The sequence below is a fragment of the Suricata suricatta genome, chromosome 17 (genome assembly GCF_006229205.1).
Source record: "Suricata suricatta isolate VVHF042 chromosome 17, meerkat_22Aug2017_6uvM2_HiC, whole genome shotgun sequence".
NCBI classification, from domain to species: domain Eukaryota; kingdom Metazoa; phylum Chordata; class Mammalia; order Carnivora; family Herpestidae; genus Suricata; species Suricata suricatta.
Window position 1 is genome coordinate 51,141,173 of NC_043716.1, and position 14,399 is coordinate 51,155,571.

At 53.0% G+C, this 14,399-nt stretch overlaps 1 protein-coding gene across 6 annotated transcripts in view; it reads right to left on the reverse strand.

Moving 5' to 3' along the window:
• SLC39A11 (solute carrier family 39 member 11) overlaps positions 1–14,399 on the reverse strand; it is a 353,304-nt gene that overhangs the window by 328,315 nt on the left and 10,590 nt on the right. For 3 of the 6 annotated variants that reach the window (XM_029927490.1, XM_029927488.1, XM_029927483.1), the window contains exons 1-2: positions 4,390–4,643; positions 791–909 (exon numbers count right to left, since the gene is read on the reverse strand). In XM_029927490.1, the coding sequence (XP_029783350.1) occupies positions 791–898 (108 nt within the window). In that variant the 5' untranslated portion in view covers positions 899–909; positions 4,390–4,643. Of the gene's footprint in view, positions 1–790; positions 910–3,154; positions 3,300–4,389; positions 4,644–14,399 lie in introns of those variants that run through there. The other 3 variants (XM_029927484.1, XM_029927485.1, XM_029927486.1) reach the window with 3 other exon arrangements.

The following is a 14,399-nucleotide window of genomic DNA, read 5'->3' on the forward strand; positions in this document are numbered from 1 at the left end:
CTGTGGGGTGTGTTGGGGGCATGAGTGGGAGAGTGGGGGCCGTTTGGTACGTGTGGTGGGTGTGAGGGCAAAGGGGATGTACGGGGTGGGGGGCGTATGGAGAGGTGGGGTGTGGGTGTGGGTTGGGAGGATTGTGGGTATGCACATGGAGGGGTGGGGTATGGGAGTCTGGGGGGGTATGGAGGAGGGGTGGAGGGGATGGGGGAGGGAGCATGCGGGGGGATGGGGATATAGGGGTGCAGGGGGTGTGTGGGGGCGGGGTGTGGAGGCACAAGAGTGAGTGAGGCTGTTGGGGGGAGGGGTAGAAGATGCACAGGGGTGAGGGGCGGGGTGGGGGTCTGTAGGGGCACAGGGAGACGAGTCTGTGAGTCTCCGTCCCAGAGAGGGTGGGGGAGGGAATGAAAAGATGACATAAATGAGAAGGGGACAGACGCGCCTCCTTCCTCCCAGCCGTTTTCAATGGTCCCAGCTAGCTCAAGGAGGCAGGGCAGGACGGAGAAGCCACCAAGTGACCACCGGCGCCAGGCCTGAAGGAAAGGAGCCGGAAGCTGGAACCCAGGCAGGGGCTAGAGGCGGCTTCCTACCCAGACTCTTCCTCCTCCCTTCACGCCAGGAGGGGAGCAGAAGCCGGGTAGGGAGAAGAGGAGGAAAAAACAGGACAGAGAACAAACGCAGAGGTGCGGAGGCGTGGCCAGTGGCCTCCCCACCGCACACCCGCCCTGTCTGTGGTTTCTAAGAGCCCCGCCCCCCACCACCCCCCCAAAGGTCAGAACCGACCGAGGCAACTCACCTGCCCGCTAGAGAATATGAACACGAGCGCGGCCCCAGCTGCCGTCAGCCCCCAGGTGAAGCAGGTCCCCAGCAACGCCTGGAGCACAGAGTTGTGGCCTTGGAGCATGCTGGATACAGCTGTGTGCAGAGGAGCAAGAGGGGTCAGCCCCGGCAGCGCCTTTCAGGGACAGCGCACGTGCTACGGGGTCCTGACACCCTCCCCCTGGGCCGGCCTATGATCCGGCTTGGCGCTATGCACCTGTCCGCCCTGCCATCCCTCAACGCCCTCGACGACCTGGCATAGGCCCGGCCTCTTCGTCCAGCCCCACCACGTGTCAGAAGTCACCTGGCCCTGCACGCACAGACCTGGGGACGCCTAGGGAGACGCCAGAGGAGCCCACCGAAGGGGTTACGACGTTGGGAGTCAGTTCCAAAGAGAAGAAGCTCGAAGAATGTGGATTAGGAAGAGAGCCCGGGGAGGGACTGATTACAGCCTGCTGGTACATTCTGCCTACTCTAGCTGCCCCTGCCCTGCATCGGTTCCATCTCCTCCACATACAGGTGACTAACTCAGTCACTCTTTTTTTTTTTATGGTTTTTGTTTTTTTTTTTTGAGAGACAGAGAGAGACATCACGAGCAGGGGAGGGTCAGAGAGAGAGGGAGACACAAAATCCGAAGCAGGCTCCAGGCTCTGAGCTAGCGGTCAGCACAGAGCTCAATGCAGGGCTCGAACCCATGAACTGTGAGATCATGACCTGAGCCGAAGCCGGAAGCCGGACACTCAACCGACTGAGCCACCCAGGCGCCCCTCAGAGTCCCTCTTGAAGCTCTCTCACCTGAGTCCCAATCCAACCTTCAGGGGCTCCCTGTAGGGGCTCCTGCGGGAGCTCCGTCATGGCCTGCCGAGGGCACACCCCCCCACCGACTCCTCCACCGCTGCCCCCACCCCGAACTCCCCCTCAGCTCATCATTTATGGCAGCTTGAACAAGTCCCGCCTCCAAGTCACTCTTCATCCCATTCCGTCCCAGAATCCCTTCCCTCCCTCTCTGCAGCCAGCAGGCCCAGAGCACTCTCTACGCCAACTTCGACCCCTCTCCACGCCTGTCCCCATGCACACCTTCGCAGTGCCTTCTTTGGAGGGGCCCGCCTCCTGTATCTTTTAGATCACTTGTTGCCTAAGAACACACAAGATGCCTTTTGCACACCTGGCATCCAAAGAATACTCATATCGAAAAGGGCCAGCTTACCTGGATGGGACACTCAGCTGGGATAAGGAAAGGGAGCTAGAAGTGACATTTCCCTGAGCACACTGAGCACACTGCCACTGAAACAGAAGTCATACCACCCCCACCAAGGAAGGAAAGGGAAGTACCTCTCCCTCTTGTGTCCTCTAGACCTGAACACGTTTTGAATTCTGGCTCTGACACGTTAGGGCATCAGAGTCTTGCTGTGGAAAGTTACAAGGCAGAGAAAGCCACTTGTTGAAAAGCCCTGTGTTCCGGTACACAAACATCAGGGCTCAGAGCCTCGTCTCAAAGGGCTCATTCAGCCGCTCACCGGTCTCCCAGCTCCCACAGGGCTGGACGGGACACCGCCGGGCTCAACCCTGCCAGGGCCCAGCGCCTTGTGAGCAGCCAGCGCCCCTGGGCCTGCAGACCAAGAGCTAAAGATGCTGACTCTGTTGACCCCGTAAGGAAACCGTGGCAGACGGTGGACGGGCCCTTATGCCAAGGGGCTCGGCAGCATGGATAGGACTCCAACCTGGGAAGGCTGTGGGTCCCCAGGTGAGCCCCGGCCCAGCTCCGATGCCTCAAAACCTTCAAGAGAAGCAGCACCTATGGATTCAGCCCGAGTCTAAATAAAACTCAAGTTGGTGAGTGCCCTCCAAAGAATAAAAACTAATGTATTTTTTTAAAAAACCCACCCATTTACATACTGCTTCATGTTAGGTCCCCCAAAAATGAGTGGTTTGCGTTTCTCTGGATCACTACCCCAACCTTCTATTTCTGGCTGCTCGTGGATAAAATTTGAAACAGCGTTTGCAAAGAAAAGCACACGGCTGTCACCCCTTCGTATTTATCATCCGAGACAAGTCATAACAAACGAACAAGAAAATAAACAACTTTTTTTTTGTTTTCCCCAGGACTGCATGTGCCTTTTAACAGCTACAGAGGAGAGGAGACCATTGACAGCGCCAACGGGCCAAAGGCAACGGGGGATTTGTGGGTTTGCCACCAAAAGAGCCCTGGGTGTTCCTGGGGGGCCTAGAGGGAGGGGAGGTGCTATACCTGCCTGTCTCCATCCACCTGGGCACCAAGATATAGGGAAAAAAATCACGAGGCCAAGCACGCCCCTTCCGTCCCAAGAATCACAGCATTTACCGTGAATAATGCAAACCCAGTGGCCCTGGCAGAAGTTTCTTCCATGTGCTGTTTTAAATCCTCACTGCTCGCGGGGTGGTCCCCCTCGGAGCTGGGTAGAAACACAGGCTCTCGGGCCCCACCCGGGACCTGCTGAAACAGAGGTCTGCATTTCATCAAGGTCTGCGAGAGGGTCTCACACACATTAGAATGGAAAGCTCTGCTCCAAGCCTGGAACTTCTAGGAGGGTCCAGAGCCTGGAAAGTGACTTCTCCGGCCCTGAGAGAGAGGGGCTGGCGAGCCTGACACAGAGTCCCCAAGTGAACAAAAAGTTTTCTCCAATACGCCAGTCCCAGGAGCTCAAAATTCAGCTTCCGCCATGGGGCTCAGCCTTCCCGGTGGGCCGGATGTTCATACATAAACCTGGATTAATGTAGGAGCGGGAGGATTATTCGCTGCCCTCCCCAACTTTAAAGATGCCACCACCACCCTGCGTGTGTACACATTCTTCTCCAGCTGCCCAGGCGGCAACCTGACCCAGGGAGGATTTCTGGTCTCTCCCTCGCTAACCTGTTGCCCTGCCTCCAAGAGCCGGGCCTCAAGGTACTGATGATGTTGGGGAGGTGCATGCACGCACACACACATATATACACTTCGAGCACACATACACGCACACACACCCCTCGGCTCCACGGAGAATCCAGCAATAGGATTCGGGTTTGGGCCAATGGGAAGGTGGAAAAGTTCCCGTCTAATACCTCGCTGCTCAGAGTGTGGTCTGCTGGGGGTGGGGGCAGTGACCCCGGGGATGGGCTGGAAATGCACAGGCTCAGGCCGGCTGCACCGCCACCAAATTTCCAATCGGGTTCAAGAGGCCCTGCTGCTCCCCAGAATGAGAGAGGGGGTGCAGACTGCCCCACCTCGGCCCCCCAGGGCCCCGAGGAACCCCCCACCCCATGCCCACCGAGAACCAATGAATAAAGATGATCTGGTGAGCCACTGTCAAAGGAAAGCGGGTCAATACCCTCCACCTGACCCTGGCCAGAGACCGAGGGGGGCTCCGGGCAGCCCTCCCCTCCTCTGCCACCTGCCACAGCCTCCCCGCTGCTCCCCCCATTCCGATCCCCTCCTCTCCCAGGAGGGCACCCGCCTTCCCAACTCCATTTTGCCGTTCCTGGTCCCACATTCTCCTGATGGCCCCAGGCCCCGGGCCTCCGGCCCAACCGAGGCGCTGAAGGGAGAAAGAGCTGACTCACTACGGTGCCCTCTCAAGCCCCCAGTCCACTTCCATCAGCCCCGCCGCTGCTCGGCCGGCTCCTCTCCCGAAGTCACTTCCTGCTTCCCTCCCGGCACACGTGTCCCTCCAGCCGCCAGGCCCCTCCCCGCCGGCCGGCCGGATCCCGCCTGAAGAATCAATTCTCTGGTTCACAGCCCTCCGCAGGCTCGGGCGCAGGTGGGGCGGGTGGACCGAGGCCCCGAGGCCCGGTGGCGCACCTTCTGCGGCACCAGCCTCTGCGGCCTCCTGGGAAGCCACAGAAACCACGGGGAAGGCGTGCCTTGTGACGTCCCTGATCTCATTTATGTCACTACACTTGGCAGCTGAGTGAGGGAATGTGTTGGGGGAGGGCCGGGGAAGGGGAGCAGGAACCTCCTACAATTAGCAGCAGTGTCTGGGTCAGTGGCCCACCAGGAGCAATGGCAAAACACAGAATGCACGCACCCTGCAGAGGTTCTGCTCTGGGAGTCTGAGTGCGGACCGAGATTTTCTGTTCGCAACTAGAATTTGATGATGCTCTGGTCCTGGAACCCACTCTTTGAGAACCGTTGCTCTAGGTCAAGGGCTCTGCTCCCCAGGCCTTCTAAGAAAAGACCAGCGTCTTGGGGGGGGGGGGGCGAAAGGGAGTTCCTGGGTGGTTGAATCGGTTGATCATCTTGATTTCGGCTCAGGTCATGATCCCAGGGTCGTGGGCTCAAGCTCTGCAAGGAATGTGGAGCCTGCTTGGGATTCTCTCTCCCTCTCCCTCTGCCCCTCTCCCCTGCTTGTGCTCTGTCTCTAAAAACACAAGCAAACAAACAAAAACCAGAGGGCAGAACCTCTAGATTTAGCCAAAAATGAAAACAGGATGCCCAGTTAAATGCGAATTTCAGTTAAACGACAAATAGTGTTTATACCTATAAATACTTATGCTAAAACACATTTATTTCATCTTTGTCATTTACCAGAAATTCTGATTTAACTGAGTGTCCTATATTTTATCTCAGAAACCTACTGGAGGGCAACCAGGTCTGAAAGACTGTAACCACAACGGTCACACACCAGAGGATCCAGTAGGAAGTGGTGTCTTTTGTCCAGTAAAAGGCTGTCCTCCACACGGAGGACGGCTCCACATTCGTGCACCGTGTCAGGAAATGAGATGGCATGGTGACTCTAGGGTGCTCTGTGCCCTCAGGAGATTCTCAGACCCAGCAGAGAGCCAGAGCAGCTGTCTTACACAAGAAAATACCACAGACCAAGGCGGGGGGAGAAGGGGTGCTTCAACAGCAGATATTTATTATCTGGAAGGTTCTGGAAAGCTCAGGATCAGTCCAAGATCAAGGTTCTGCCTTCTCACTGTCCTCTTATGGAAAAAGGGATCTCTCTCCCTTCCTCTTCTTCCAGGGCCACCGAGCTTATCACATGAGGACCCCTACCCTTATGGCTTCATGTAAGCTTACTTACCGCTGAAACGCTCTATCTCCAAATGTAGTCACTTTGGGGGGTAGAGATATGAATGTCATGAGTGGAGCCCTCCCGTGTGGGGTTAATGTTCTTACAAAGGGGACCCCAGAGAGCTGCTCCCCCTCTTCCGCTGGGTGGAGACATGTGAGGAGTCTGCGGCCCAGAACAGGCCCCTCAGCCCCACATGCTGGCACACGCTGATCTGGGACTTCCGGCTTCCAGACCTGTGACTGATAAATGTCTGTGAGGGATAAGCCACCCGTCTGTGGTGTTTTTTGATATCGGTCCAAACGGGCTGAGACACTCCATTTTACAGATAAGGAGACTGAGTCTCAGGAAAGCTCTGTCATGACCCCCGGTTGACAGGGTCGTGTGGGAATCCAAGCCCAGCTGACTCCAGAGAGGGCGCTCTTCCTACATGGGACATACGGGGTTCACGGGACCGACTTAACACCCCGGTCAGCAGCTCCTCAGGCGGGCCCCAGGCTGGGTGGCCAACCCTCAAGAAACCTCAGCACTTCTTTCCTTTGTCCCAGTGAACCTTACACACACACACACACACACACACAACACACACACACACGCACCACTGACCCAAACATGCAAACTGCCTCTGTCTTTCGGTAAGAAGTGCTCATAGGGGGACAGAAGAGAATGTTATTTCCTTAAAGCTAATTACAGTGGCTCTTACCTCCACCCCCCTCCTTTCCCTAGTCTCTCCCCAAAGAGCAGACGTGCCCTGCAGCCTCCAAACATGGGGCAGAAGAGGGGGGGAATGCACAACATGGGCACTAATGAGAAGGTGGCAGGGTGTTAGGCAGGCTATGAGGGCTCTCTCCCAAGTGTCTAAAGGCCATAAAACTAACTGATCTTGACAGTCAGCAAAGGAACCTCAGGGCAACGGAATGGTGGCCCTTTACTGTGGCTTCAGCCTAGGAAGCAAGCTGGCAGGACCTCCCCCTTGCAGCAGCGGGGCAGGGTGGAGGGGGGTTCACGGCAGTGTCTGCAGGGCACACAACAGGTTGGGGGAGGTAGAGAAGAGATAGGAGACGGGCACAAGGGGTCCAGCCCAGCGGGTCCCGGGGCTTTCCTTCTCTGCTCCTTCTTCCCCCTTCCCCTTCTCCCTCCCTCGCTGTCTGAGATCTGGGTTTCTCTTTGGAGGTCACAGCCTGGGAGGAATCTCAGCCTGGCCCATGAGTTTCCTGGACAAATTCCCCAACCCCTCCCAACCGCTCCCAGCCTCAGTTTCCCCAACCAAAGACTGACTGGAGTGAATCACCCAACACCCAGCCCAGCACCCATCACGGCAGCCTGAATGATTATCTCTTGGCTGTCTCTCCTTCCTCCCTCCTTCCTTCCTTCTCTCCTTCCTCCCTTCCTTCCTTCCTTCCTTCCATTTTTCCTACCTGCCCACCTGCCTTTACTCCATGCCTATTTCGCAAGCCTCTGACCCATGCCAGGCACTCGGTGGGACCCTGGTACTCCAAGACCAACTGAGCACTTAGGCTTCAGGGAGTGGAGAATGTTCTAGGTGGTAAGCAGACCAGGGCACATGTCATCGCTGATAACTGCCCAGAGGCCTCAGAAGAAAAGGGCCTCAGTCTAAGGTCTTGTGATTTCCTCCTCATACTAAAGTAATATTCATTTTAATATCAAATTTTTTAATTTTTTTTCTTAAAGAGGACCTTAAAATTATACACACTTCAGAACCCACAAAACCTAATGTGCCCTGGGTACATATTTAGAGATTTAAGCTGGAAAACAAATAGCTTCCTCTGGTAGATGCCCGCATCCTCCTCACCCCTGAAACCCATGAACAAGGGGGTCTTCGCAGCTGTGGTTGAGTCAAGGGGCTCGAGATGGGGAGATGGTCCTGGGTTACCTGGGTGAGCCGAGTGCCATCACAAGGGTCCCCACAAGGGAAAAGAGGGAGGCAGCAAAGTCAGAGGAGGGTAGGAGGCATGAGGATGTGGACAGAGGTCCGAGCACAGGATGCTAGCGGCATCGAGAAGCCAGAAAGACAACGAGGTGGATTCGCCCCTTGAGCCACCAGAAGGAGCACAGCGTCTGCCAATCCCTTGATTTCAGCCCTTCGGTGACTTCCAGAATTGTAAGAGGAGACCTCACAAGCCCATGTCGGTCCCACACCAGTGAAGCCGGCCCTGTTCCAGGCCCTGGGAGGGCAGGGCCAGACTGAAGATGGCCGAGATGCTAAAATTAGGAAATTGGGCCAGGGTGGTTAGTCAGGAAATAGAAGAAAAAAAAGAGGAAGTCCCCAGAGAGATTGGGAACCAGGATGTTCAGGTTGGAGGGAAAATATGAGAGTCAAAGGTGCTGGTGCAAGTCAGCCCGGGGAAGGGGACACAGGCAGGCCCAGGAGACCGTGGGGAGGGGCCGGACACCCTGCTGAAGGAGACTGGGACTTGGGAACGGGAAACTCCAGGAAGGACCAGGCCAGGGCAAGGGCAGGGCCATCTCACAATCAGAAACGAGTGCACCAGTCTCTGGGGTCCCAAGTTTTCCAGGGGCCTATGAAATGGGTAAGCATTAAAAAAAAATACTGGATTTTTAGCTCAATAAGACAAAAAAAACCTGGAATTTTAAATTAAGAAGCGTCTAAATGTCTATAAACCTTGTTAATTGTTGACTTCAGTGTTCATAAAAATTGAATTACATTCAAATAACAATCAGGCTTAGCCTTCCTCACTTCAGGAGAATTCCTAAGTAGGCACAATAATGGCCAAGAAACAGCCAATCATAAATTAAATCAGCTTAGAGACAAATGATTTCCGAGGCAAAATTATAAAAATCTTCCTGATCATTTTATGGGGAAAGAACATACTTCGTATGGAAATGTGGGAGCATTTTAATATGCTTGGCACCATATGGGGTGAGATCCCAAAGTGCAGGAGTTCTTTAGGGGCCTACAGAGATCAGAAGGGGCCCCAGGGAATGGGGAAAGAGGAAGGTTTGTGAGGAACCTTATTCCTCTCTCCAAGTGGGAGCAGAACCTAAAGTCATCTCCCTAGCTGAGGTTCACTGAGGGCCAATGATGGGGTGGACGAAACTTTCCAGAGAGGACGGTGGTTTCCTACTGTCAAGCTGGCAATCGGCCCGGCCAACCAGGAGCCACGGAAGATGGTAGGGTGGGGGGGAACCCTCCTCGCGTGCGGAAGGCAAGAAGGTGTGGAGGTGTCTCTCAGCCATCCACAGTCAGAGGGAGGAGCAGACCCCCAATCTCTCCAGGTCCCATTAGACCTGGCTGAGTGGGGAGCAAGGCTGGGGCTGGAGATGTGTGGGTGCTGTGCAGAGTCATCCGAGAAGCCCCGTGTGGTACATTGAATCGTTGCCCCCAAAGATACATTTAAATTTTTTTTATTTATTTATTTATCGAGAGAGAGAGAGAGAGAGAGAGAGAGAGAGAGAGAGAGAAAGAAAGCACTCGAGAATGCATGCATGAACAACGTAAGGGCAGAGAGACAGGGAGAGAATCCTAAGCAAGCTCTGTGCTGTCACCACATGGGGCTCGATCCCACAAACTATGAGATATGACCTGAGCCGAAATCAAGACGCAGATGCTTAGCTGACTTAGCAGATGCTACGCAGGCACCCCAAAAGATGCCTTCAAATCCTCGCCCCCGTGCCCGGGATTGTGACATTATTTGGGGAAAGTGTCTCTGCAGGTCTGGAGAAGAGGGCATCCTGGATGAATGAGGGGGTGTTAAATCCAGTGACAGCGTGCGTCCAAGAGATAGAGGGGAAACGGAGGACAAGGACACAGGGACAAGAAAGCCCATGAAGACGGAGGCGGAGCCTGGAGCGATGTGGCCACGGCCAAGAAGGACCAGGAGCTGCTAGATGGGCCAAGGAAGGATTCCCTCAGGGCCTACAGAGAGCGTGGCCCTGCCCACAGCTCATTTTCTAATTTTGTGACTTCCAGAACCGAGAGGGAATCCATTTCTGTTGTTTCGGGCCCCCAATCTGTGGCAGTTTGTTAATGGCCACCAGGAAATAACACACCCTGAATCCGGTCATTTCTATTGTGAGCAGGTGGGGAAGCCCCCCAGCACCAGGAATTGCTCTGAGCAAAACACACAATGACTCCCCCTCCCCTTCCCTTTACTACTTGGGCAGACAGGTACCAGCCCCCCCAGACCTCTGACCCGGCTCTCCATTTTCCTGAATGATCCATCCCTAAATGAACTCATGCCATATTTGCCTGCTAGCCTTTGTGCCAACTGGGCCAAGATTCCTGTCTCTTCCATGCCTGCCCCTCCCCCTCCTGGCCGCCCACCCCACCCCCATGACAAATCACCGTGGGGAAACCTAATTCATCCTTAAACACTTCGCTTCAAAATTTTCCCCCAAACCATCTGTGAACAGTGAATAAAACCAGCAAAACACTTCCCCAGCCAAAGAGTCTTTTCAGACACCTGAATTCTTGTTCTTGTGGGTGTGTGGGCTTGTGCATGGCAGCATCCATGGGCATGAAGGGAGCTATTTGTCATGTAAGCCACATGTGCCCTTGGACTTGAGGACCTGCCGGGGTGATGGCAGCAGTGACTGGAAGCAATCAAGGAGGAAGCATGCAGGCTCGTTCCAAGGAACCAGGGAGCTGCTGTTTGAGCTCCGAGTCTTTGTTCAGTTGGTTTTTTCATTTGTTCATTTTTGCCAATAACTCACTGGGAAATCCTGGGCCAGGTCTTTCCTCTCAGAAACTGCAAAGTGTAAGAGCTGGACCAGGTGACCTCTGAGGTCCCTCCTATGCGGAACATCGATTCTCTGATTGAATTGCCAAAGCAAAACAGTGCCAGACCACAGACGGGCACCTACGCTTCCGCAAGTGTAGCTGAGGAGTTCTTTCATGTCTGTAATAAGAAAGAAAGAAAGAAAAGAAAGAAAGAAAGAAAGAAAGAAAGAAAGAAAGAAAGAAAGAAAGAAAGGAAGGAAGGAAGGAAGGAAGGAAGGAAGGAAGGAAGGAAGGAAGGAAGGGAGAGAGAGAGAGAGAGAGAGAGAGAGAGAGAGAGAGAAGGAAGGAGGGAGGGAGGGAGGGAGGGAAAGGAAGGAAGGAAGGAAGGAAGGAAGGAAGGAAGGAAGGAAGGAAGGAAGAAAGAAAGAAAAAGAAGAAAGAAAGAGACAGAAAGAAAGAAAAAGGGGCAGGGAAGGGAAGGGAGGAGGAGGGAAAGGAAAGGAAAGGAAGAGGGAAGGAGGAGGGAGGAAGTCATCTCTTCGTGCTAAAGGGGACTTCCTCAACCTATCAGGGAGGTAATCAGGCTTCCTAATTCAACTTCCACTATTGGGCTTCTTATCAATTGCCCTGTGTCCTGTCTCCTTCAACCCCCGAAATTCACATGTTGGAGTCCTAACCCCAAGTCCCTCAGAATGGGACCCTATTTGGAGATGGGGTCTGTAGGAAGGTGATCGAGTCAAGGTGAGATCATTAGAGATCATTTCCTTTCCAGAAAGGAAATCTGGGCACAGGGACAAGACGGCCATCTACAAGCCGAGGAGAGAGGCTTGTATAGATGGATCCCTCCTTCAGGGCCCTTGGTAGGAGCCAACCTTACAACACCTTCGTTCCAGAATTCCAGCTTCCAGAACTGCAAGAGAGTACATTTCTGTTGTGTAAGCCACTCGGTCTGTGGGGCTCTCCAGCTAACACAGGGCCAATGTCACGGTGGCCACACCATGAAATCAAGCGCTGGGAAGCCCCTCCAAGAGCTTCTGGTCCAGGCCTCTGAGCTTCCTGGATGACCGCACACCCCCCGGTTTGCAGCTGGCTGGTTCCAGAGCCGGGGCTGACCCCCACCGCTCCCCCATACGTCACGCCTCTGCGACTCCTTCATCATCGTAGGCTGTCAGAGCAGAGTCCCAGCCTCGCATCTCAACCAGGAAAATGATTATCGTAAGCAAAACTACAGGGACAGGGGTCAGGATACCAAAGCTGATAGAAACGTTTCAGGTACTTTCCAGGCCTTCTGCGAACAGCTGACTATTCCACTCCATGTCTTCACACATCCCCAAATCAAGAGGTATGGACACTGTGGTTCTTTTCGTAGTAAGATATTATGGGATTCAAAATATTACACAATTGAAACTTGACATAGATTCACACTGGCCTTTTACGCCAACTCATCATAATTGGCAACCCTTTTACAGTCTGGCCTCACGTTCAGAAAACCTCAGCGGAGACCTACATAACAATTCAGACAGAAGCTTTCCGCGTGAAAGGCACTTGAATAAATCATTTGCCTAATTAAATGGAAGGATGGAGCCCGGCATTTTGTCCTGTGTCCTCTGCTCCTGCTAATGGCGGCGGCCGTCAGTAGGATTTCCAGGAACTCATTTAATAAAACCATTTAAATTATAGGGAGAAAAAGATATGGATCATACTAATGTTCAACCAAAGGAGAGTTCAATTACAGACCATAAACGCAATGGCATTTTATGCGGTCAGTAAACATGATAAAGATCATAGCAACATAAGAAGTATTTATGATATCATAGTTTGTGAAAAAAAGCAATAGACAAAAAATATGCCACTTTGTGACTGCGGGTAGTAAAACAATACATAAGGAACAGAAAACTAAGAAGGAAATTCATACAAATTAGTTGGCGCTTCGGGTGATGAGAATATAGAACTTTTCCCCCTTTCCATAACCCTATGCTCCTTTTATAATTTAAAACCATTTTGGCTGAGGCATGTGGGTGGCTCAGTTGGTTAAGCATCTGACTTCAGCTCAGGTCATGATCTCACAGTTCATGGGTTCGAGCCCCACGTCGGGCTCTGTGCTGACACCTAAAAGCCTGGAGCCTGTTTTGAATTCTGTGTCTCCCTCTCTCTCTGCCCCTGCTCACGCTCTGTCTCTCTCTCTCAAAAGCAAATAAACAATAAAACATTTTAAAACATATACATAATTTTAAAATATTTTGGTAAGGTATAAGAGAAGATGAATACAGGAAACAAGGCTCACTGAGCGTCAGTCATAATAGAAAAACCCAATCCAGATACTATAAACCCTCAGCACAAGACTATTAGTCCATAAAGTGGATTCTGTGCTTGTCTGTAAAGGCAAACCTGGATGTTTAAAACACACAGCTCTTTGGAAAGCCAGGCTCCCTTGAAATTTTCCATGACTTATTTTAATCAATCATTTCCAAGAATGGTCTTCTTCACCTCATTAGCTCTTCAACAGGCCAGCTGCAGAATGAGGTAGCCTCTAAGTGATGCGAGCCAAAGGCCCATGGAAGGAGGTCCCTCCCTCCCTCCCTCATGTACGCGCTCCTGCTCCCGGAACCCCCTGGGGATGGCCTGTCACCACCAGGCGCGCCTGCCACACTCTTCACAGACAGATGGTTGGCGGGGCCACGGCTCAGACAGCACATCTGAGCCCTGAGGCGCCCACGGACGGGTGAGCTCCCACTGCCCACCAGAGACCCCATTCCTCTGGCCATCCCAAATGCTCCCTGTTCCCAGGGAAGCACCCCAGCACAGGGCGAGGTGGTCAAGTCTGACCTCCTGTTCTCCCACAAGCCCCAGAAAAGTACAAAAGGAGGGGTTTCCTGCAGGGTCCCCGACACACACCCAGCTGCCATCAGGGGGCCACATGGCAGCTGGACTTCAGAATGTTGTCTCCTGAAGTGCCTCCCTCTGGGGTTGAGAGGGCTATGCTGAGTTCTTCTAGAACCTTCTATGGCCACAGTGGGCAAGCACACTCTAGTCCATTTTAATACCAGAATCTACTTTGTGTTCCTTTTAACGAGCCCCAACTGTCCCGTGTGTAACCACCTCGGGGCTAACTAGAAGCCACCTGCTGTTATTTTCCCAACCCCATCCCCCAAAAAGGAGTTTGAAAGAATTCTCTCAAACACGTGATGTTATTAAACAAGGGTTCATTCTTTTCCCCATATTTAATCCCTTCAAGACACGCTGCTGTAACGACACATCAGAGCGTCAGATCAGCATGAGACACCACAGCTGCGCAGCTCAGTGGCCGCCATCCCAGCCAAAAGCAAAGAAATTGGATCTTCATTTGCCTTTGCCTCGTTTTGGCTTTTGAAAATATTAATAATTAATAAACATGATCTGAGGCAGTCCCCTCAAGCTCTGGAACCCCAGGCTGGGAGTCACAGCTGCAGAATAAATGAAACGCATTGTGGTCCTTGGCATCCAGACACCAGGAGAACAACAGAAATACATCCGTGCAAAACAGCCAACTATGCAACTAGCATCCCCCTTGCCCACTGCTGTTCTGACACATACATAGATTAGGTTTTTCAGCTCCAAAGGGAATTATAATGAATGCATGCTATCTGTCTGGTGAACAGAGAAGACCCTTAATAAAGATTTGTCAGATAAAGGAGCGGTGACCTACACTAGTTTGACTCTATTTTGTTTTTTGAGAGAGAGAGAGAGGCAGCATGAGCAGGGGAAGGCCAGAGAGAGAGGAAGACACAGAATCTGAAGACAGGCTCCAGGGGCACCTGGGTGGCTCAGTCGGAGCCTGCTTCGGATTCTGCGTCTCCCTCTCTCTCTGACCCTCCCCT